Below are 24821 nucleotides of genomic sequence, written 5' to 3' on the forward strand. Positions count from 1 at the left end.
TCACTTAACATCAGTGGATTCTTAAGTGCATTTACTTGATTGTGTGTAGATACGTCTTCATTTTTGTATTATGTGCAGTATAGTGCTAAACAAATAAATAAATTGTGGTTCACAAGTAGTTTAAGGGTCAGAACCTGGCTCTCTGTTTTTCATCTCCGAGCTACATTATAAAATAGTTCATCTAAGCAAGTAGCTTTGTCAGGGAGGACCTTTTATTCAGTTATAGGATTAAAGGAAAAGGTAACTGAGGTTGACTGCATATTCGACCTTGGCTTCTCTCTTCCCTAAAGCAAACATACAGTTGCTACCCATTGATCCTTTTATTGACATTTGTGCTTTAGCATTTGAAAGCTTTCATTTTCAAACCAAGGAGGAAAAGAACCACAACTCTACAGTGTAGCACACATATTCCCGAGCTTTCAAAATACAGTATTAAAAAAATAAGATTCTGGCCTCAAAACTATATTAATGTTGTTTTTTAGTGGCCTCTCTTGTATCAACAATGGAAGAATTTGACTTACTCTTTTTTGGTATGAGGTCAAAATACTCTGCATGAGTTGGCACAACATCACAAAGTCTAGAAATTAACCACATAGTTGATAATAAAAAGCAAGTACAAGTTTGCATATTATGGCTTAGATCCTAAAGCAAATTTGTTTAAGAAAGTTCACAGAAGAAAAGTTTTCTATCCCTTGCAGCCATCTGCATGCTACTCCCACAAGCCTCTTCAGACAGTTGTGCAACCCTTATGATCAATGTGAGTGGAGTTCGGGGCAGTTTGGAATGATTCCCACATCTCCCAGTGCCCATGCTGGATTTCACAATGATCAGAAGAGCCTTCTCACCCTCCGAAGAGGCTTTGCAACAGGGAGCAGGAAGAGTCTGCAGAAGAGACTTTTCCTTCCATGAACTTTCTTAAGCTAACTTAATTTGGAATGCAAGCCCGGTTTAACTGTTTTACAAATGATTGATTGGTTTATACTGCCACTTATGCCTATTTTGTGTAGTTTCTGTTTCACAGCTTTAATCTCTGCTTTTTAAAACTTTGCAGGGAAGCATGGGCAGCATAACATGCATCGCGTGGAAAGGAGATATCTTGGTCCTGGGAGATGTTGATGGAAATTTGAACTTTTGGGACTTAAAAGCCAGAGTATCCAGGTAGTGATCTGTTAAACAACAACTACAAAACAAACCCCTCCAATGAAGCCTAATTCGCACATGACTCAAGTGATTGCCCCCCAAAAAGTCAGAGATTGAGGTGTGGAAAGTCATTTTCTGTGAATCAATAATCCCGTCGTGAGAAACTGCCCAGGAAAGCTCCTCTACACATATCCCTCCAGAATCTTCCTGACATTTCTAGAAAATGCCCAAACCACAAGGGTTATGTTTAACAAAAATGGCTAACCATGCACACACGTAGGAGTTCAGTGCTGTATTTACTTTTGCTGGCAACTACTATACCAAGTAATAGAGAAAGTGGATCTAATTCATAGCATGTGTTTGAAATAATTCTAAATTTTGCCACAAAACCAGGTCAGACCCAAGTTGTCTATGAGCACACTAGCCACACAGCTTTCTTTTTACAAAATACGGGTCCAGAAGGATTGCCACACAAATACTGGGATTGTGTACGTAATAAGCTGACATGTTGCTGTTGCTATAGTGATGCTTCCTGAGGCGGTTTTGGGGTGGCACAACCAGTGTGGCAGCACAGGGTGCTGTGCTGCAGGGACCCCCACAATACTGCAGAACGGAACGAGAGAGGTTGGGGGGGTGCGTCAAATTTTAGCATCACACACGGTGCTGCTGAAATTTAAGAGCCCAAAGCCCACCACTGATGCTTCACTCGTTTGCTATGTATTTAATCAAAATAAGAGTAACTGTAGAGGAGCGAAGTGGTGGTTTAGATGACAAGTTCTCCTTATGATTCCATTTAGATGGAATACTTCCATTTAGATGGTCTCTGAAGTTTAGTTCTTCAGTCTGTCCTTAAGGTAAACTCAAGGGGGAAATGTACTATTTGTGTCCTACCTTTTCCTTTCCAGAGGCATCCCCACACACCGCGGCTGGGTGAGGAAGATACGCTTCGCCCCTGGAAAAGGAAACCAAAAGCTAATAGCAATGTACAATGATGGAGCTGAAGTTTGGGACACAAAGGAGGTCAGTACCAATTTTGCTTTACTTGTCTGAATTGGTTCTAAACTGCAAGCTTAAAATGATGCTTACTGGTGTCACAAAGGAGATTTAACTTTTCTTGGCTCTTTCAAACTGCTACCAGCTGCTTAGTTGGTTTTGCCTAGATTTTTCAGCCATTAAAGTGTTGCTAAACTAATTGTGTGAAATCCAACATCAGTCATACTCTAAGCAGAGCCACTGAAATCAATGGACTTGGGTAATTGTTTTATTGTGTTTATTATTTATCACAGATGCATTTGCTGCCCTGGGCTCCTTTGTGAAAAAGTGTGGGATATATATTTACTTGAATAAATCAGCCCATCAATTTCAGTGTATTTAATTTGTCTGTTTTTCAGACCAAAGGTTCTTGGAAGTTAAATACATTCCACGTAGAAATACAACCAAGCATGACAACGACCATTATTGAATGATGGCTTGTCCTTGTTTTTTCAATACTAGAGTTTTGCTTAACAGCCATTGTGCCCTGATCAGACACATCACTACCATCTTGACTAGATTTAATTGAATAGAGAAGCTTCAAATTCAACCACAAGGGTGGAAGGGAGAACCAAGTATTACTAATTACAGTTGAATGTATGTGTGGTGTTAAATTTAATTTTTTTAGATGTTTATAAAACAAAAGGAACCCAGTAATATTTGCAATAAGGACTGACAGTAGTAAAGTTGAAAATATTTAAAGCATTTATGAAATATTCACATTTTGTAGACTGTCACAGTAATGCTGCCACATATTAGCTGGTAGGCTTTTACATTTTAATTTTTGTTTTATATAATTGACTCTAAAGGACAGCCTTTCTCCCTTGCCAGATTATATTACTGAGAATCGTGGAAACAAAACATAATTTCACTGTGTCTGTACATGGAAAGGGAGACCACTTCGTCTTCTAAAGCTAAAATATGTTGCATTTTTTTCAGGTACAGATGGTGAACAGCTTAAGAACTGGAAGAAATGTCAATTTTAGAGTACTTGATGTTGACTGGTGTACCTCTGACAAAGTGATCTTGGCATCAGATGATGGCTGCATCAGAGTGCTAGAGATGACAATGAAATCAGCATGTTTTAGAATGGATGAGCAAGAATTAACAGGTATGGACAAAGGCCAAGCAAATGCAGCTCAATGCTTTATTAGATTGCATTCATTTGGCACATGAAGTGATTGACAGAGGAGTGTTCCCTGTTCAAATAGCCAGAGGATGAGATAGATGCATATATTTTTTTACCAGGATTATGGAGTCAGAAGAACTGAAATGTTCTTGACTTCAGGCAGGAAGCTACCACTAGCAGTTTTCCTGCCAGTGGTAGCGGCAAAGGCTCCAAAACTGAGTGTTCACAATAATATTAATGTTACAATATATCTGCCTTAAATGATTACTGTACTTCATAACAGCACTTCAGAATAAAATGAAGAATGTTTCTTTATTGACTATGTATTCTACCTTTTAAAATTATTATTAAAAAATTATTGGCCTATTCTGAGGTCCTTTCTCTGGTTTACTATCGAAAAGGACAGAATCCCGTCAGCGTGTGCTTTGAAATCTATCTGATTTACTTGTTTAGACATTGCACTGTACAAGAGTTTAATCATTGTACTTTGGCAATTACCGTATTTTTCGTCCTATAGGGCGCACCAGCCCATAGGACGCACCCCGTTTTTTTTGGGGGGGGGGAATGAATAAAAAAAAATTATTTCCCCCCCCCCCAGCTGCGGCTGCCGCCCCAAGCCTTGCGCACACCTGCCCAAAGCACGGGGAGCCCTCCAGAGGGCTCTCCGTGCTTCGGGCTGCAGGCTGCCGCTCCAAGCCTCGCACGCCCAGCGGGACCTCCCGTCGGGCGCGCAAGGCTTGCGGACACCTGCCCAATGCACGGGGAGCCCTCCAGTTGGCTCCCCGTGCTTCGGGCTGCAGGCTGCCGCCCCAAGCCTCACGCCCTTCATTTTTGGAGGGGAAAAAGTGCGTCCTACGGGGCGAAAAATACGGTACTCAATATTTTTGTTTTTAGTATCGTGACAGGGCACTTTCCTAAAGATACTTATACACAAATGTGTATGCAAGTTCTATGTTTAAAATAAATTGACATCTTCTATTCAGCAGATTCAAGAGGTATTTCAGTCCATATTTTTTGAAAAATTATACTTCTTGAGTATGTGTTGGAGTACATCATTAATTCTGTTTGCAGTGTAAAATAATGATGCTTCCTGCTCCCTGCTATTTTATTAGACTGCCGGTGTGATTTTTAATAATAATAATATCTATTACTATTCACGGTCTTGCATTTTGAGTCAGATTCAGATTTTCTGTTGTATATTTACTATCAGATATTCCCTGGAAACACAGACAATTCTGTGACATAGCTTGTGCTGTTTCTGCAGAATGCATCTTTTTCCCTCTGTGCTCCTGCCTTTTCATGAGCCACTTTATAATTCCTCTAGTGCTGTCTAACTATAAGTATCCACTTGGTTTTTTTTTATCATCACTGCTCAGATCTTTATTTAAATTGTGGTTAATGCCCTAGAACCAGAGCAGCAGAACTATATGATTCCAAGGAAAAATTATACTTTGGAGCTCTTATGTACTACTGAGAAATAATCTGCCTAAAATCTGTGCTGGACTTTGTTAAGCCATGCCCCTAAACTATGCATTTACTTCTTTAACAAAAATTTGATGGAGGAGATCCAAACCAGTTACCTTTTCAGATCAGTTTTTGAAACCCAGACTGCAGTATGCCTGCAAGCCAAATATTTCCAGTGAAGCTAAGCACTGACAACCACGAACAAAAGAGAAAACCAGTCTCCTAACCCTTGGTCATGATTCCCAGGGTATGCACTCAAAATCACACCCGTCCATATTACGGTCTGTGCAATGGCAACAATTCTGGGGGCTGCAGTTCTTTCTGGAACACTAATGAAAACAAGCCTTCTCATACTCCATTGCAGATGCACTGTAAGCAAGCACAGATCCCAAGTTCTTTAATATCAGATTGACTAACAACAGATTTTCTTTCTTTTTTCTCCCTTTTTTTGGTTCTAGAACCTGTGTGGTGCCCATATCTACTTGTTCCAAGAGCTTCCTTAGCATTGAAAGCATTTTTGCTACACCAACCGTGGAACAATAAATACTCTCTTGATATTTCACATATGTAAGTCTAATATATATTATTATATTGAAACACCTGCTTTTTATAAAATGGCAACGTGCCCACTAACTGTTTAGGGGTATGCGGGTGGGTAATAAAACCCAACTATTTTCCATTTAAGTACTTGAATTTTACCCATCTAGAAGTGATAGTTAATCATCATTTTAGTGTATCCATCCATGGGCAAAGTATATTCTCTCCTGTTCATGCAGTCCTGACTTGAAATGTAGAAAAGTGCCCAGAGTGACTCTGGGACATCTTGTCAGCATCTAAACACTGATCCAGACCTGAGAGAAACCCACTTATTTCAACTTCGATTGCTCTTGATTATTTTTGATTTGATTATTTAATTTCTATACCGCTTAATATATTTAAATATATCTAAGTAGTATACAAAACACTGAAGAAACAACAGACAACTTAAACATAATATTACAAAAATCCATGGTTCCATATAAACATGTTACATTAATACAAAGTAGTATATATAAATCAATATCAATTCATTTTCCTTCTGACACACCCTCCCTCTGCATTCTCACCCAGCATCCAAACAAACTTGGTGCATACAGAAAAGTTTCACAACGAGAGGAGTTCCTAGAAACAGCAGACAGCACTCTAGTTTCTCACTCTAGACTTGCTCCCCCCCCCCCCCCTTTGGCTCTTCTGAACTTTGAGCACAGCCATGCTCTTCATCAGATTGGGATGTTTCATCTGAGACTCTAGATATTTGTCTATTAAATCAAATGTTTGCTTTGCAGAAATTATCCAGAGAATGAAAACGTTAAAAATCTGCTACAGGAACAGTTGCACTCACTGTCAAAGTAAGCATATTTCAGTTTGTGTTATGCTACTAAAATGCATTAACACTGTTTTCTTTTGAGTTCTCCTCTGTTTCTCCCCAATATGCATCTTGAGAGATATTAATGTGGCAGTAATCTTTAAGTTCATATTTCTTATCAGATCTAGTCACACTGTTAACTTCAAACCTTTATAGACTGAAATCCTATACATGCTAGCCTCAGAATAACTACCATTCAATTTAATGGAGTTTCTTCTGAGTAGTGTATAAGACTGCATGGCAGACAAGGAAGCTTTTAGAACAGTTTTATATTTTTACTTTTTGTGTTAGTACCGCTACTGGCAGTCATATTGATCTGGAAGCCAAATTAATGTTACGGATTAACAAAATAGTTTAGTGTGATGCAGAATCCGTGCTGGCACATACTACATGAACTTAAATACAGTTTTAATCCATGACTCAGCTTTATCACGTCCAAAATTTGCCATACGTTTCAAGCTTACTTTTCCTTTAAAAATCCACAGCATCCCCTTAATAATAAATGTTTCCGCAAAATACTGGAGGGGCTATGGGAACATATTTTCATATATGCCAAGAATATAGTATCATTAATGGGTTCTGGAGGCAAACCATTGATGAAATTATGCCCTAGAATTTTGTACTTGTAGCTAAATCAGCAATGTAATGTCTTTTTAGACAGCCATCCTTTTGTCTCGCTAGCAGCAATACTAGAAATAGCATACCAGCAGGAGAATCTCATTGGGATTCTAGTGCAGTAAAACACTGATATTGACAAGCATACAAAACAGCTCCATGCTTCTAATTGAATGGCTATGAATCACCTATTAAAGAGTACAAATTATCTGATTTGTAAATGAGTCATTGGTTGAATGGTTTTGTAAAAGATGGATGTCATTTTGTATAAATAACTTAAATCCTGTAATAGTGATATACTGACTCTATATGAACACAGGAAGCTGCCTTATACAGAGTCAGGCTATCTGTTCCCCTAGTTCCATATTGTCTACACTGACTGGCAGTAGCTCTCCAGGATTTCAAACAGGAGTTTTTTCCAATCCTACCTAGAGATGCCAGGGATTGAACCTGGGACTTTTTGCATACAAAGCTCCCTGTCAAGTTTCAGTGGTTATAATTTGTATGTTAACCTTTTTATAAAAATGTGTGGAAAATGGTTTCCTTTTAAGTAAAAACAACCACCACCTGCAGTATCTAGGTTGATGCACATACTGTGTCTGAATGTGTTTCATAGCAAGATACAAAACTATAAACTATAAATTATCTTTTCTTAGTGACATCAGGAAACTTTTGCTTGATCCAGAGTTCACCCTCTTGCAGCGATGTCTATTGGTTTCAAGGTAACAGAGAACTTAAGTCAAACGTGTAATCCCTGTTTTGCAGTAATTTATCTGTAGTCCTTAGCCTGGTGATCGGTATTTTTGTTTAAAACCAATAGGGCTATTAGAGCATGCTTTCTGTAACAGAATCAGCATCCCTGTATAAATGATAGGTGCAAAGGGGTATGTTACTAATCAAAGAAATCATTTGAAATTCTGTATTTGATGGTGTTATCTATAAAGTTGTGTACAGTAAAAGCCTTTCAGTCTTTAACTACCTGTCAAATCACATTTAATCCTTTTTGTGCGACTGCATATATTTACTTGTGCAAGATACATTGTCTGGAAAGCATACATCAATGTTTGGGACTTGCCATGTCAGAATGCTGGTATGAGATTGTGTGGCTGAATGTTCTTGCCTGTAGAAAACCAGCATGTTAATTTAATTTTCTGTACATGTGGGGAAATAGTAGAAAGGACCATCTGCAGTAGCCAAAGGAGGCTTGCCCATTCAAGCTAATAGGGCCCACCTTCCTATATACAACCAGTCCAGGGAGAATCACTGCATGGTGTTGTCCTTCTGGAACTCAGCAGGGAGGAAGTTGGAGGCAAGTAGAATTAGTTGGCTCCACCTGTCATTGGTTCTGGCTCTACTTACTGATGGACTCACTGTCTTCTGCCCTACTAGCTCCAGCGGTCACCAGCCACCAGTGGTAGCATCATAATCCCAAGTGGGCTATATTGCTGCTCTTTGTCATTACATAGCAATAAGCATAAGAAGGGCACTGCTAGATCAGACCAAAGTTATATCCAGTCCATCATCCTGTTCTCACAGTGGCCAATTAGATGCCTATGGGAAGTCCACAAGCAGGACATGAGTGCAAAAGTACCCTCCCCACTTCAGATCCCTAGCAGTTGGTATTTGGAGGCATAATCCCTTCGATACTGGCTACAGCTATCCTGATTAGAAGACACTGATAGTCATATTTTCCCTGAATTTGCCTAATCTCCTTTTAAAGCTGTCCAAGTTAGTGGTCATTGCTTCTATGATATGCAGTAAATTTTACAGCTTGGATATGCACTGTGTGATGAAGTGCAACTTTTTGTTTGTCCTGAATCTTCCAACATTCAGTTTCATTGTATGAGCCTTGGATAGGAAGGAAAACCTCTGTCTGCTTCTCTATACCATGATTTATTTTGTACATCCTTTACCTGTTATTTATCATTCTCAACTAAAAATTGCCACCGTTGTAACCTTTCCTCATGGGGAAGATTGTACAGTGCAGAACCATGTGGTGTAGCGGTTAAAGTATTGGGCTAGTATCTGGGAGACCAGGTTTCAAATCCCCATTCAAGCCATGAAGCTCACCTTGGAGCAGTCATCACTCTCAGCCTAACCTACCTCCCAAGGCTGTGAGGATAAAATGGGGAGAAGTATGTACTCCGCCTTGAGTTACCTGGAGGAAAATGGGTTATATATGTGATAAATAAATTGCCTATTTTCTGCATTACTTCTTTGTGTTGCTGATGGTGACTATAATGGCAGCTGTTTTATTTTGCCAGGCTGTATGGAGATGAATCTGAACTGCATTTCTGGACTGCTGCTGCCCATTATTTGCATACTTTTTCCCGAGGGAAACCATTAACTGTAAAAGCTGAAGACACACTGATTCCTCAAGGAAAATGGATCAGTCCACTAGATATATGTTATGATATACTGTGTGAAAATTCCTATTTCCAGGTATTGCAAGATTTTAAAACTAAGTCAGATCTTTTTGACATAAAGGCTTTTCTCCTTTTCAGAGCTTTTATATTTAAGAGCATGTCTAATTGTTTTTGGTATTCGTGCACAAAAATATTTAATTATGTGGTTTTTTTAAAAGCAATTATACTGCTTGGTTATAATAAAATCTCTAAGTGGTTTACAAGGAATGTAAATAGATGTACAGCACGGTTCAATGTTTGTTGAATTTAGAGAACATTGGTCACTGATCACAGTAGAAATAGTATTTATTTTTTATTTTGCATTTATAGCTACATTGCCCCATAGCCTGTGGCCTGATTTATACCAATTCTGCTCTAAAGACTAGGTGAATTACTATCAAGAGGTTCACTGGTCTTGATTGTGAATTTGAGGGGCTTTCAGAAACAGTGGAGTTAACTCAAATATTCCTGTCTCCTATTGTACAAATGGGCTAAAGTTTCAATAACTTAACTTCAATGTCAGGCAAACCCACAGCCTATTGTCAATCATAGACCCAAAGTGATGCAACCTAAATACCTGGATTCATTAGTGGTGTAGTCTCATATGTCTTGTTTTCTGAAAAATCATTCTCAGTTTCTTAATCACTTCATTATTTGCAGAAATTCCAGCTTGAAAGGGTCAATCTCCAAGAAGTTAAGAGATCAAATTACGACCACACCAAAAAATGCACTGACCAGCTGCTGCTTTTGGGCCAGGTTTGTGGCACCTAGTTAACCTAGTTTATTAGCAGGCTAGGAATAAATGAGTGAAACATTGACATTAGGCATTGCTACAATGTAGTTTTTGTTTTCTTTAAAAAAAAAGTTCTCAAACTTGTGTGGTGGGTTAGGTATTTCTGAATGTAAAAGAACCATTGAAAGCTGCATAATGTTTTGTTTTTCCTCTTTCCTAGACTGACAGAGCTGTGCAGTTGCTTCTGGAGACAAGTGCCGAGAATCCCTATTACTACTGTGATTCCTTAAAGGCATGTCTGGTCACAACAGTCACTTCCTCAGGTCCTTCCCAAAGTACTATTAAATTGGTAGCGACCAACATGATTGCAAATGGAAAGCTGGCAGGTGAACTGTTCGTTCTGTTTCTTGAGCCCAAAATAATTACTGAACTGACTTAGGGGTCAGGGGCGGAGAGGAGAGGGAGGGCAAGTTCCTTTGTGCAGCCAAAAGCAGCACTTAGTTGGATACCACTCCCAGTTTTGAGTGCCGCTAGACACTTGCAAAATTGCCTGCACCATATTTAGCTAGGATAAAGTTCAGCTGATTTTATGCTGTGCAGGGACTGCATTAAAAGCATTAAAGGAAGGGGGATAATAGAGTTAGGAAATCAGCCCTGAGTGCTTACTGGAAGGACAGATCCTGAAGCTGAGGCTCCAATACTTTGGCCACCTCATGAAAAGAGAAGACTCCCTGGAAAAAATCCTGACGTTCAGAAAGATTGAGGGCACAAGGATAAGGGGACGACAGGGGATGAGATGGTTGGACAGTGGTCTTGAAGCTACCAGCATGAGTTTGACCAAACTGCAGGAGGCAGTGGAAGACAGGAGTGCCTGGCGTGTTCTGGTCCATGGGGTCACAAAGAGTCGGGCACGACTAAACAACAACAATAGAGATAGGTGCAAACACGGCACTGCAACTAAATGGTTTCTTTGAGCTCTTAGAAAGTTTATTTGGGCTTTTTGAAGTGTCTTTCTACAGGATAGAAGTAAATGTTTGTAAGTAATGGAATTTGGGTCAGAGGATAATTGGGCTGCTTGTACTCTCCAGGTAGAAATACTCACAATCTCTTTGAAATTCTCCATGTTTTTAAATTGTGTTTTGTTAAGCTCAGACAACTTCTTTTTCAGAGGGGGTCCAGTTACTGTGCTTAATAGATAAAGCTGCTGATGCCTGTCGTTACCTGCAGACCTACGGTGAATGGAATCGAGCAGCATGGCTTGCAAAAGTAGGCCGTTTTTCCTCAGTCTATCCTGTATGAGTTGCTCCTTGCTAATAAATGTTAAAGCTGGCACACTCTTAGTTCACTCACAGGAGGGTGAGGGATTTTCAGCTTCAGTGTTTTTAACTCTTGGAGGAGGTAAATTTCACGCATGCACATTTTGATGACAGCCTGTTCAGGAAACATCACACTTAAGATTGTTCAGGTTTAACGATACACATCAAAGAGAGTATTGCAGACTTCTGAATAGAAGCAACCAACATTGGGATGGCAGGGAGAGGCTGTTAGCCAATTCCAAGGGAGAAGAGTTGTTTAACCAGAACCATTGCCTTTGGAATTGAGCTGTCTATGACAGCTGACGAGTTGTTTTCCCTCATAATACTGCCAGGTAAGTCTTGCCCATGTTTCCTGATTGGAAACTCATAGATCTCCAGAATTTATTTTTATTTTTATTAAAATGCAGTTCAGGCCCAGCTTTTACTTCCAGGTTCTTACTTTTGCCTCCCCAGCTGGTCTTCCTTCACAGTCTCCTTCTGACCTTATGTTACTCTTTGCCTCCAGTTCCTATGGTCTCTCAAGCTCCCTTGTGTTCTTTATTGTGGTCAGACATTTCCCTGACCTTGCCTCTTGTGATGATGTTATTGTTGCTTTCTGCTAGTCCACTTCCTGTGCTTAACTGGAACCCTCTTGCTTTTGGGGAAATACGTTTCCACTCAAGGCTCTTGGCAGGACCTGACCTTGGAATTTGTGGTGGGAACACTGGTGCTTTCTGCAGGATGTTCACCAAAACAGTTGTGTGAATACAAATCTATAAGAATTCTCCCCACCCCCAAATGTTGTTTACCAAAAACCTTTTTAAAAGCTTCCACCCAAAGGAGAGGCAATATAACTGGTATGCAGTATTATGTATATTTTTGTACCTTATTGTGCTGTTTCTTGACTTCTAAGATTGCTTCAAATATTTCTAATCTGTTGCAGGTTCGTCTGAATCCAGAGGAGTGTGCTGATGTGTTCAAGCGTTGGGTCGATCACCTTTGTTCTCCACAAATCAATCAGAAATCCAAGGCCATCCTTGTCCTCCTTTCCCTGGGTTGCTTCGTGAGAGTTGCAGAGATGTTGCACAGGTCAAATGAGGCATTTTTCTTTGCTTTGTTTATTTGAAAATTTACTAGGCATTCCTCAATAGATGTATATACTCAGCAGCATACGTAAAAATACTGTTGTTAGAATTTTTGAGGTCAACAACAGGACCATATATACAAACAGAGGAAAACCAAAAGTAGAAAAGACACACATTCAATTGAGAATTAAAACAGCAATTATACCTAAAAGTCATATCTGAATAAGTTCAAATGCATGTGTTTTCTCTGAGAGAGAGCATCTTAATTTTTCAGTAAGTACCGTATTTTTCGCTCTATAGGACGCATCCGACCATAGGACGCACCTTGTTTTAGAGGGGGAGAACAAGGAAAAAAAATCTCCCCCTCTCTGCGCAGCGCACCTTCAGCGAAGCGGCAGGAGAAACGGAGCCCCTTCCATTTCTCCTCCCGCTTCGCTGAAGGGGTGCTGCGCAGCTCTCCCTCTCCCACATTGCCTTCGCCTGCAGTGAAGGCAGCCCAAAGCCTCCAGAGCGCAGCGGGAGTTCCTGCTGCGCTCCGGAGGCTTCGGGTTCCTTTCGCTGAAGCCAGGAGAGCAGGACTCTCCTGGCTTCAGTGAAAGGAGCAGCCTTCCCGCTGCTCCCCGAGCTTGTGGGGCTGGCAGTGGGGGAAGCCCGGGTTCTCCCCCCCCCCCCCCCGAGCCCCAGGGACCACACATTCGCTCCATAAGACACACAGACATTTCCCCTTAGATTTTAAGAGGGAAAAAGTGCGTCTTATGGAGCAAAAAATACGGTAATCTGATTGGGCTCCAATCCTGTACCCAGTTACCTGGGTGTGAGCTTCATTAAACTTCAGGAGACATTTATTGTATTGTGCTGCTGTTTGTGTTTTAGTCCATTACAGCAAACACATTAAGTGTCCTTTTGTAGCCAGATACATTGTGGTATAAGCATTTATGGATTAGCTCACTTGAACTGCCATTTTCAGTTGGTAGGTAATACAGTGGTGCCTCAGGTTAAGTACTTAATTCCTTCCGGAGGTCCGTTCTTAACCTGAAACTGTTCTTAACCTGAAGCACCACTTTAGCTAATGGGGCCTCCTGCTGCCGCCACGCCGCTGGAGCATGATTTGTGTTCTCATCCTGAAGCAAAGTTCTTAACCCAAGGTACTATTTCTGGGTTAGCGGAGTCTGTAACCTGAAGCGTATGTAACCCAAGGTACCACTGTATAGAAGTGTGTGAGCACAGTTGCACACAAACATAACATGTAAGAGAACAATATAAACGCTGGGCAGAGGTCTATGGAATACAAGCATTTTCATGGACTAGAGTCCACTCCATCAAATGCTATGGGGAATCTTCATCTGGCAGATAGACACATGCACGCAAGAGACATAATTTCACGCAGTGGGCCTCAAAAGCTACAAAATGAGTAAACTACTATTTGTATCTCCTTGTTAATGTGTTTGAACTGTTACATTTCTTTAGTCAGTAGAGGCTAGAAAATAGTACTTTTACTTTTAGTGGCGCAAATGCACGTGCTATATAAATTCTGGCTCAGAATTGGGGAGCTGAGCCTGTGACCCTTTCCAGGTTTTGCCTTAGAGGCATTCCTGAGTACAGTCGCAAGCCTCTCAACATACTCTCATAGTGACAGAGAATGTTGTAAGCTGCCTTGCCCTTAAGAATAAAAATCATCTATTCTCTTTTAACAGCATGCGGTATTTTGACAGGGCAGCCTTGTTTGTTGAAGCTTGTCTCAACTATGGTACAATTGAAGTCAACGAAGATGCAAATATCCTTTTTATCCAGCGACTGAATACAAGAAGTCTCTTAAATAGGATTGCTTTGGGGGTTCTGTACTGTGTAATGTGTGTTTCAACTGAATTACTCATTTTGAGAGAAGAAAAAAATATTCATTGTTGAGGGAAGGGATAACATTTTCCCCAAAATGATATGGAAGATCCAGGTGATTATAAGCAGAGAGTTAAGTGAAAAATAGCACAAGTAGTATTGGGCATTTTCATGTTCAAGAGCCAAGTATTCCTCTCAGATAGTGCTAGCTTATTTAATTTAATTTAAATTAATTTGAATCGCTTTCTAGAGTCATTATGATTCTGTTTTGTGGGGGATGGGACAGAAGAGGTCTGGTAGCTGGTTGTCTGTTTACTCACTTCACTCTGTGCATTCCTTAACCCACACTTTACAAAAACTCATCCATGCGATATTTGCAGACTATGCCAGAAGCCTGAAGACTCTGGGGTTTAAACAGGCTGCTACTTTATTTGCCTCAAAAGCAGGACCAGCTGGTAAAGATCTATTGAATGAACTTGAACAGCTGAAAGAAGAAGAATGACAGCTCTTAAGCGAACCACTAAAAACTGAGATTTCCCATCAGATGTAATCATCAGTGAAGTAACTCTTTTAAAAGACAATGAAGGGGGCTTCTTTATGATGAAAAATACAGTTTGGTCACAGTAGAAATTGGAAATGCTGAATGTCATGTGTGGGCAGAATTTTCTCCTAATTTGTAGAGATAATGAGTTAAGGAAAATGTCTGAATTTCTCTTAAACCAAAATTTAAGTGCCCATAAGAGCTTTTAGCTACTTAAGGTAAAGAAATGATTCATCTTCTGGTGTTTTTGAATGAAAAGTACAGAGCCAGGAGAAGTTCCAACATTTTGCAACCCCCAAGCACCCATGTCACATGATCTGACATTTCCAGCAGAGTCTCTTACAATGATGCAGATGATATTGGGATTCAGTCCTGCATTCTAGCATTCTCTGTGGCTTTGTGAAAAGGAACATACATTTCAGTTTGTACACTGCTTCACTCGTTCTGCTAAATATATCACTGCTCCATGCAACATCTAAGCAGCTTGCTCACTTGATACTGGAGATGACCTGGTATTTCATCTCAAAGTGAGCTTCTTCAAAAAGGGGGAGACTCTTTCACCCAAAAGCATGGGAGCTATGTAATTCCCAGAGCTTGTCTGACCAGTCTTCCTTACCAGTTGAGGAAAAGCTTGGACAGGGTTCCCTTTTAAAGCATGATCTCTGTGCATGTCTTCCTTCACCCCCTCCCCAAGCCCATGTGACTAGTAAGCTCTGCTGTGGACTTGTTTGCAGCCACTTGGATGAGAAAATGTGTAATGGGATCCTGCCTGAGCTTTAGCACCTTGTTGGGATGCTTCCCAAGCATTGTCAGGCGAGCTCTGGAATTTCCCAAGTTCTTGCTGTGAAGGAGTTTGGAGGCCTTCAGAGCCAGCATTTGATATGCTTCCTGCTTGTGTCAAGGAGTCAGGCAAGAGACATAGATGAAATTTCAAGTGGACTTGAATAAAAAACATATGAACTCTGCTGGATCAGACCAAAGGCCTACCATCTAGCCCAGCATCCTGTTTTCCATAGTGGTTAACCAGATGGCTATGGGAAGCCCACAAGCAGGGCATGAGTGCAAAAGTCCATTTAATGCTGGACGTTTATGCAGAAGTCCCCATGCTGCCTCCGATTCTGGAGGTTGTATATGGTTATCATGACTACTCATCATGATAGCTTTAACCTCCTTTTGTCCAATCCCCCTTTAAAGCTGCTCATTTCCCAAACAAAACTAAAAATGAGAGTATGCTCTCATGTACATTTTGCTGAGCTCTCTCGGCTATTTTAAATGCACCTATAACCCTAACCGATTTTAAATGAAACCAAGGTTAAACTTCTGCCAGTTGCGTAATATTGTTTTCTGTTTGGAACTGGGACAGGGGTCCTTTTTCAGAGCCACATTTCCCTGTGGGGGCAGCCTTGTGGGGCCTGCATGCCAGTGGTTGGTGGGGCCCAAGGCCATAGTAGGTGGAGCAACGGATAAAACTCGCACCTTCTGTAGTGCAGTCTACATTGCAGCCGTGTGAAAGCCCCACTCCAGCTCTTCTGTCTTTGATCCTACATTTAGGCAAGCAAGAAACATTATCAAAGTTCAAGGGCTCTTTTTTCGTAGCTTTTTGTGTTTTTTTACAGTCAAACTGTATAAATTTTATGAAATAAATTCCCACTAGACAAAACCACTCAAGGTAGCAGGCCAGTGGGGGCCTTGGCCTAAGGAAAGCTCTGAGGGCTAGAGAGGTTTAGAGGGACACATTCGACCTATAGCTTGAAGGTTCTCTCTCCCTGGTTTAGGAAGACAAGCACAGTTCTATTATTCTAATTCTTTATTTCTCCTTTTGTATTTTGGGCATTATGTGTGTGTTTAATTGCACGCTCAAATACATTCTGATCACGGCCTGGTCTCTTTGTGTCGAGGCTGCCATCCCATTCTGTATACATTAAAGCTTTATTAATGAAAAATAATGTATCTTTTAAATATTTTATGCAGCGTTTCTCCTCCAGAAAATCAGCATGGGTTTTCATCATCACTGTGGCATAATATGTATGGCTTCCTGAATCACTTTGGTTCCACGGAGGTATCTATGGGTTCTGTTTTTTTAAGTATGCATCTTCAACGGAAGGGAGCGCACAAAACTTTCCTCCTTTTTGGCTGATGATCTAATCTAATGGGTATACTGTGCAAAAAATGTATAGCTGCAGTACAGTACCAAATTCCACAATGCACTCACTCATTCTTAGAGCAGAAAAAGATGTTATCGCTTTGGGACAGCTTCTCCCTACATCATTCTTGATCATAGGAGATAGTAGTAAATCATTCAGTGAGAGCAAATGTATATTTCACAAGCAAGCACCCTAAGGGTGGGGATGGAGAGTCAGAAATGAGCAAACACATGAAGACTTCATAAAACTTAGGAGGAACATTTCCTACCTACATGGGCTTCATAATAATAAAATATTAATGCAGAGTACAAGAAAACAGGGGAAACATACACATTTGGTATTTGGTCATTTAAACTTGCCCATATTGTTTTGTTCATTGTGTTTATTATAAGAGTGTATTATCAGGACCTATTTGCATTCCATGATTTTATAATTTCACTTATGATTTGCACTTAGAAATGGGTTCTAGGTCCTCAAACACAACTTTGTTTGCCAGTTTAAATAAATCAGCAACACACAGCAACCACACAGACGGCTGCATTGCCTTTAACAGCTAATGTCACTTTGGCACAGCGAAGGGCGAAATGAAATATCTTATCAAAGGAAGAACAACAAAATAACCCCTTTTCAAGTTCTTGTGAGAGAAATGCTCATGTTGGTTGGATTTCCAACTTCTCTGGGAACTGGATAATTGGTTTCTGGCAATATGTAATGTGCACTGAACTGTGGATTCATTTAACTGTGTTTTGAATGTCTCCTTTGGCTCCTTTTCATACAGATTGCTTCATAGGATCAGTGCAGTAGAGGATCTTTTGATGCCTCCTCTTTCATCTGGTTGTGATTTCAAAATCGTTAGAATTTTAGATTGAGAATAGTCTTACTCAGATTCTCAGACTTCTTGAAACACAGGGAGTCTTTGCAGTGGTTGAAAGGCTATTGTGGTTAACAAGACTATTTGAGTGGCCTGCCTTCTGTGCTAGTGCTAAACAGTAGTGGTAGCCACTTGAAGACATCCTAAAACAGTACCATAACTAAGTAGAGATCTGTTCAAAACCCATTTATGATGTCTGGGAGCATTTCTATCTGCAGAATGGTCATAAGCTGGAGAAATGTATGAAGGTGCTTGCTTACAAATGTTTTCAACCTGCAAGACCTTTCCCGTTCATTTATCTGGCAGGAATTGTAAAAGTCTGGGTGGAGGGATATCACAAATTTCAATTGAAGCATCAGATCTGTGGGCATATCTTTCTACATGCATGAAAATGCTGCTTCCATTGAAATTAACAGGGCAGCTCACAGGAGAAATACCTCTATCAGAAAAACACAGATCTAGGATGTGATGACTGTATGATCGTATCTTTATTTCTTTGGTTCACAGTGGCATTTCCCCCCACATCTATTTTTTGTATAGCAGGCCAAGTTATCTCTTAGAAATACTGGCTGGGGCAAAACATCATTATATGTGATTTGCGCTCATGAAAGCTGGTCAATTCAAAACAGTGCTTGTTGAGTGAATAATGTTCAGAAAACTGATTACCCTGGTTTTGATAATTTGCTCATTTGTTAGTGGTTTGTCAGTATTCAAAATTTTTGTAGTCTAGTTTTTCCATATATCTTCTAGTCTCTTAAATTTCCTTTCCCTTTCTTTTCTCCTCCTTATGAAAGACATGTCTCTGTTTTTAGGAAGCCTGTAAGAAACCCTTTTTAATTCAATTGACACACAATTACTTAAAGTTGCTCAGTAGTCTCCAAATTTGTGGACGTATTATTTTAATCTAAACCAAGAGAACATTGCCAGCGGCAAACCTATTCACAGTGGAATTTGTTATGTGGCATTTATAATAAGCAAAATTGATGCCATTGCTTATATACATGGAAAACTGTAAATTATAATGTCTTGAAGTGTTCTCAATACATTTTCCTCAACACATTTCACTTGTCATAATATGCATTCCTTTTAGACAATACAGGAAGTGTGCAACTCCTACCAACTCACTTTTGAAACACCTTGCGGGTCTTTGTGTGGGGTTTTTTAAGTGTGCTACTGTCACATCACTGCATTCAGTGTCCCCTTGCAAGCTGTAGACAATGACTTGAAGTAGGAGACAGGAAGGAAGTGCTAAACATGATACTGCATTGAAAGTCAACACAGCAATGTCCTGGTCCATTGGTAAAAAGAAAATATGTAATAACTTGGCCTTGGGGAAATTCACAACAGAACTGGCTTGAGGCTTTAACTTTTAGGCTAAGCCACATAACATACTGTCAGCCATGCTCTTGGTAGACTCCATCATTAAGACATGTATAGCGGCAGCAGTCTTTTTGTAAAAACAAGGCTGTGCATTTGTCACTCTAGAATTTCACATAGTGATAGTTAACATTTTTTAAATCAGTACCATCATGTTTGGAAATTGTTGACGTTGAGAGGAGCCTTCTTACACTGGGTTTATGTGCTTCACAGCATGATCTGGTGCATGTTTACTCAGATGTAAGCCCCACTGTGTTCAGCTGGGTCTACTCCCAACTAAATATGCACAGCATTACAGCCTTAAAGTTTGTATATTTTGCACAATATGAAGTGCCCCGTCGATTCCTTGTACAAAGATGGGGGGGAAATCATTGTAAAATGCTTTTTGTTGTTGTTAAGTCATGGAAAAGTTACTAAAATTTAGTTTCAAAAACAGTTAAGTGTGTTGTGATGTAATCATAGAAATTGTAGATGTACCCTGATATTGTACAGAGGTACTTAGTGAATGTGTCATTCACGTAACTGTGGCATAAGCTTTTGTGTGTTATATCTGTTTTCGTCTATCTGTAAGCCATTGGCTGAGTTGCTGTGGTATCACAGATGCAAGAAACTGTCAACACAGTGTTGACAAGCAATGTTCTTCCTCAAAGAAAGAGATCAGTTTGGGAGAAAGCATGCAGAGGCTAGGGACAGGAGCAAGTAGGGAAGCTTTAGAACTGGAAAGTGTACAAACTACTTAAAACAAAAGAATCAATTGGAAATTTTCTCCGTTCTACAATGGCTACATTGAACTCTCCTGCTGCCCCTAGTGGTGTGTAAAAGGTATAGCAGGTGTGGAAAATCATTATTAACAATTCAGTTGCCTGGCCACTGGTAATCTATTCACCCACATGGAGCACATGAAAATGAGCTTTCGTGTACTAAATGCTTTTACACTTTCCTTTATGCCCAAACATATGCTGCCAGCATGTAATAGCTCCCTTTTCTTCAAAATAAGTGGATAAAATTCATAACTGCAAGAGAGAGGGTTGTGTTGCTATGAAGTGTAAATAGAGATTCCTCTGAAGGCAGGCTGGTGACAGGTTAAGTCATTCTTTTCTATTTCAGTTCGGCTTCACCTTTGACAATGATCTATTGGTTCTGACAAGCTGCCATAAGATTACTCTTCCTCACTGCAGATCTTGGTGGGAGCAAGGTATGGGAGGAAATATGTATCCAGATGAGGCTCAAATGTGATCAGAAATATGAATGCTGCTTACAGTGGAGAGTACTGACCTTTCTCAGTTCTTACATACTGCAGAGCTGTCTTGAGTAACCCATGATGTGTTGTGCTACAGTTAGACTGAATGAAATGGAACGGCTAGATACTAAATTGAAAAAATTAATACTTGCAAGGCTCAACTGACAGCAATAAAGAACCAGGCCTTTAGCATCAGCAGCAGTCCTATGGAATGCTCTACCAAGAGATTCAGCAGTTGCCTTCTATTTCAACTGTAAACACATGCTGAAAATGTCTGTGCCAGGCGTATGCAGGCAATAGTTAATGGTCTCTAATTTTAATTTTTTACTTTAAAAAATACTTAGAGACTATAAATTTTGATTTTTATGATATTTGTTGTTGTTGTTGTTTAGTCGTGTCCGACTCTTCGTGACCCCATGGACCAGAGCACGCCAGGCACTCCTGTCTTCCACTGCCTCCCGCAGTTTGGTCAAACTCATGTTGGTAGCTTTGAGAACACTGTTCAACCATCTTGTCCTCTGTCGTCCCCTTCTCCTTGTGCCCTCCATATAGCAACATATTAATATTTCTCTTAATGTAGAAATGTTGGGAACAGCAAAATGTATAGCATGTTACTGAACTTAATGGGACCTGGTGACAGCACTCACTTAAACCTTACAAATGAAACTCTGGTTCCCATTGTATTGAGATAATGAGAGCTGTAGGAATACTTGCATTCGGTACCCTTAGTAGCAATGATAAATGTCAGCTTTCATTTTAGAGGCCTCAGAGTGCATGGTGGAGAAGTGTAAGTCGTCCCCCCAAAATTGGATTAATATGTAGCTGAAAGAAAAAGTTCCTAAAAGATGGGGGGGCATTACACTCTTTCACTGTGGCAGAGGTGAGTCTCAGGAGACCTTTTCTGACAGAGCTGTTAGACAGTGGAACAGACTTCCTCAGGAGGTGGAGAACTTAACTTATTAAAATAACAACCAGTTTTAAGTTGTTGTCTGGAACAAAAAAAGCAAGAGTGACTCAACTTTGGTTGATGAAATCTGAGCACTAGTGATGCGGAAAGAGCTGTTCTGGAAGAGCCGCCCCTCATGTTTCCTCTGAATTATTTCCTGCTACCAGCTTGTCTTCCATTCAGACCTCTCATTATCTCATTATAGTCAAATTAATTGCAATGGGTGTTCTTAAACGTTGTTGTTCCTACTTTGCAAAACCACAAGCATCCTTCTTAAGGAACAATCTAAGCCGTTCATGACAACATCCAGCAGGCATTTCATCAGCAGGGCTCATTTTATCCTTTGTTTTATTCTTTTCTTTTTTCTTTTTTACAGAGCCTTCCAGACTCGGAGGAAGTAATTTGCCAGATTATTGTTCTTTTGCTCTTGTTTTCATGGCTTTGCCCCCCGCCCACCTTTCCTCTCAGGTACTTCTTATCCCAAACATGAGACACGGGCACTAAACAAACTTGCTCTTGTTTGACTCACTTAGACTGGGTTCCCTGACCTGGAACTTGGCCAAGGCAGACTACATAATGTAAAGATATGAACCCGCAAGGCATAAAACCCAGGAAGTGAGCTACAAAGGCTTCCAAAAATATGGTGGGTATACTTTACTAATTTGACCTGCCTCCCATTCTTCTCTCACACATCTTATGCTGTACAGCAGTCAATGCCCAAAGCCCCAGGCCAATTTATGCTGCGATCCACACCCAGAGCTGCTGCTCAAGGCAAGAACGTGTAAACTAACAGAGCTGTGTCCCCATTCAAACAAATGGGAAAGCTTTTCTCATGAGGTAGCTTAAGCATGTGCATCATCAGGGACCCTGTGCCCATCAGGAATCCTTTGACTATGTGATTTCTGGTTTAGAGCTATCCTTTTTATTTTCGTTCGTTTCCTTCTAAGACCAAGTTGAGCCCCACAAAATGCCCATTTTCAATTGCTTTTCTCCTGCACTTGGCAGAACCGTTCAAATGCACACCTCTTCTCCTCCTCTCCACCCTCAGTACGGCAGCAATTGAGATGCTGCCTTTTCCAGTTAAGGAATCAATCCATAAATTATTCCTGTGTCCAGATAGCTTGACACACGTGTCACTCACTTCACTGGAATGCATTGTTCTGAGGCTGGAATTGTACGCTTGATATGCTTGCTTCAGTTCCATAGAAGACTTTTGCTAAACAATAACTCTCCATGTGCAAGATTTAGAAATACCATGAAACCACATTTTTTCCTGCATAGCTAATAGTCTGAATTCTTATTTGTACATCACAGCCCTGAAAGGGCTGCACAAGTAGAAAGGGTGGTGACTTGTGCTGGCTTCCCCTTGTTTAGGGGTAACTTAGTCAGCACCAAGTATCCCCCAAGCTGTGTACCTGATCCTTCAGAGGGAGTGTAAATCCCATGAAGAGCAGGCAACCTCCAATCCATCTGGTCTAGGGAACCACCCACTAACAATGCTTAAGTCTTATCTAGATTGAGCTTCATTATATTGAATGTCATCCAGTCCATTACTGAGGCAAAACAATGATCCAGCTCTTTCACTTCCTGGGATAGAAGTTAAAACTTTTCTCTCTAAATGGCCTTGGTCCAGTATACAGTACCCGAAGGAGCATCTCCACCCCCACCGTTCAGCCCGGACACTGAGGTCCAGCTCCGAGGATCTGCTGGCAGTCCCCTCACTGCAAGAAGTAAGGTAACAGGGAACCAGGCAGAGGGCCTTCTCGGTAGTGGCACCCCCCCCCCGAACGCCCTCCCACCAGATGTCAAGGAAATAAACAACTATCTGACTTTTAGAAGATACCTGAAGGCAGCTCTGTTTAGGGAAGTTTATATTCTGTTGGGAGCTGCCCAGAGTGGCTGGGGAAACCCAGCCAGATGGGTGGGGTATAAATAATAAATTATTATTATTATTATATTATTCTATTACCTTTGATGATTGCTTCCCTATTCGGTTGTGCTTTTATTTTGCAGGTATGAATTGACCATTTTAAGACAAAAATGAAGAAAACAATGTAGCAATCTTGTCCCAATATTTACTTACATGTGTGACCTGTCTTGTGCCCTACTTTGTAGCAGAAGGAATGTTATCCGTAAATAAAAGAAGTGTGTTACGTTATATTTTAGATTACATAATTATAGTATCATTAGGAAAGATGGTACTGTTCCATTACCGTCTGACACCTAGCACAATGTAGTCCGATCTTTGACTGACTCTTCTTTGGAATAAATGTGCATATGATATTTACTGTTCAAAATAGTTGCTTTCAGTGAAATGCACTAACCTGTAAATGATAACCATAGCTCCTTTAGTAAAGACAGTCACAGACATTCTTACATATTTAATCCAGCAGAGTGCAGCAGAGATCAGGGAATCATAATATGGAATACTTCATTATATCAGGGAATAGTGATTGTTGTGGGGAACAGAAACAAGCTCAGTAGTTATTTTCATCTAAAAGTGTGCTTAATGATATGGCAGCCCCAATATTACAATTTAGCAGAATAGCTGCAGTGTTGTGGCTTTTTGTGGAAAAAATACTATTTAAAATTAGAATAATATGCATAGGGCAATTTGCATTTGGAAAAATTTAGTTTGCATCAGAAAAATTGCTGGTGCCCTAGAATAATTAATTAACTTGTTTGTTTTTCTTTGTATTTAGTAAACAAAGCTAAAATGTTTGAAACTGTCAATTTTGCCTAATATTGTGTTTGCAGTTGGAAACCATTCATTGATATTAAAGAACTTATGAAATCAGGAGGGAAATATTTTGAAAAATATAGCAGTAGAAAATGTTCTGCCCCCTATCACTTGATAAAATATTTTCTTGAAAATTCTGCTTTTGTGTTTAACTGTCTTGAAAGGTAAAAATCCTATTGCTCTGCCAAGAGAAACCGGAGACTACTTTTTCTTAAAACTGTGGAAATAATTCAGAATGAAATGATTAAAGTAGTTTAATGTGAACTGATGGATTATTGGAGAACATTTGGTTTTCCATGAGACCTCAGTAACATCCTGTCAAAATTCTGAGGACAGAGATGTTAAAAGCATAGATGATGAAGGCATTTGGTTCAAAAGTAGTGAACAAACAGAGGTTTCTTGATTCCAAATTGAAAAGCAAACTACTTTAAAAAAATCATCTGACCTAGGCTTGAAGAACCTATCTAGAACTTGAAATGTGTGTTACTTAGATCAGTTTACATATCTTACTGACAGAAGAAAGGAGGGCATGAAAAATTTATGACAGGAAAGACTTGGCGTGTCAGAGTTTTGAAAGACACAGATCAACAAACTTGCTCGTACATGTTTGTGTGTTCTTTCCCCCTCTCAACTTCTGGTGAATTGTTGCTCCAGAGACTGATTTTACAGATTTAAACCTTTTCAATAAGCTATGACAAGGTAAGAGCCTAAGTGACCTCAGGTGAAAGAGACCGGTTACTGCTGGGAGATATATTTGTTCAATAAATCATCATTTCAACAGCCAGGTTGCTTTAACTTTGCCAGCCCTTACATCACCTGTTAAGAA

The 24821-nt window shown here is 40.1% G+C and overlaps 1 protein-coding gene across 2 annotated transcripts in view; it reads left to right on the forward strand.

Moving 5' to 3' along the window:
* Window positions 1-16620, forward strand: part of WDR11 (WD repeat domain 11) — a 49330-nt gene extending 32710 nt beyond the window's left edge. For both annotated transcript variants that reach the window (XM_083439591.1, XM_083439592.1), the window contains exons 17-29: window positions 1052-1158; window positions 2046-2160; window positions 3112-3283; window positions 5224-5332; window positions 6091-6153; window positions 7442-7507; window positions 9050-9227; window positions 9851-9946; window positions 10144-10309; window positions 11092-11189; window positions 12162-12307; window positions 13998-14077; window positions 14490-16620. In XM_083439591.1, coding sequence (XP_083295717.1) covers window positions 1052-1158; window positions 2046-2160; window positions 3112-3283; window positions 5224-5332; window positions 6091-6153; window positions 7442-7507; window positions 9050-9227; window positions 9851-9946; window positions 10144-10309; window positions 11092-11189; window positions 12162-12307; window positions 13998-14077; window positions 14490-14638 — 1545 coding nt within the window. In that variant the 3' untranslated portion in view covers window positions 14639-16620. The remainder of the gene's footprint in view (window positions 1-1051; window positions 1159-2045; window positions 2161-3111; window positions 3284-5223; window positions 5333-6090; window positions 6154-7441; window positions 7508-9049; window positions 9228-9850; window positions 9947-10143; window positions 10310-11091; window positions 11190-12161; window positions 12308-13997; window positions 14078-14489) is intronic.
* Window positions 16621-24821: the final 8201 nt, after the last annotated feature.

The sequence above is a fragment of the Podarcis tiliguerta genome (genome assembly GCF_965153285.1).
Source record: "Podarcis tiliguerta genome assembly, chromosome: 5".
NCBI classification, from domain to species: Eukaryota; Metazoa; Chordata; class Lepidosauria; order Squamata; family Lacertidae; genus Podarcis; species Podarcis tiliguerta.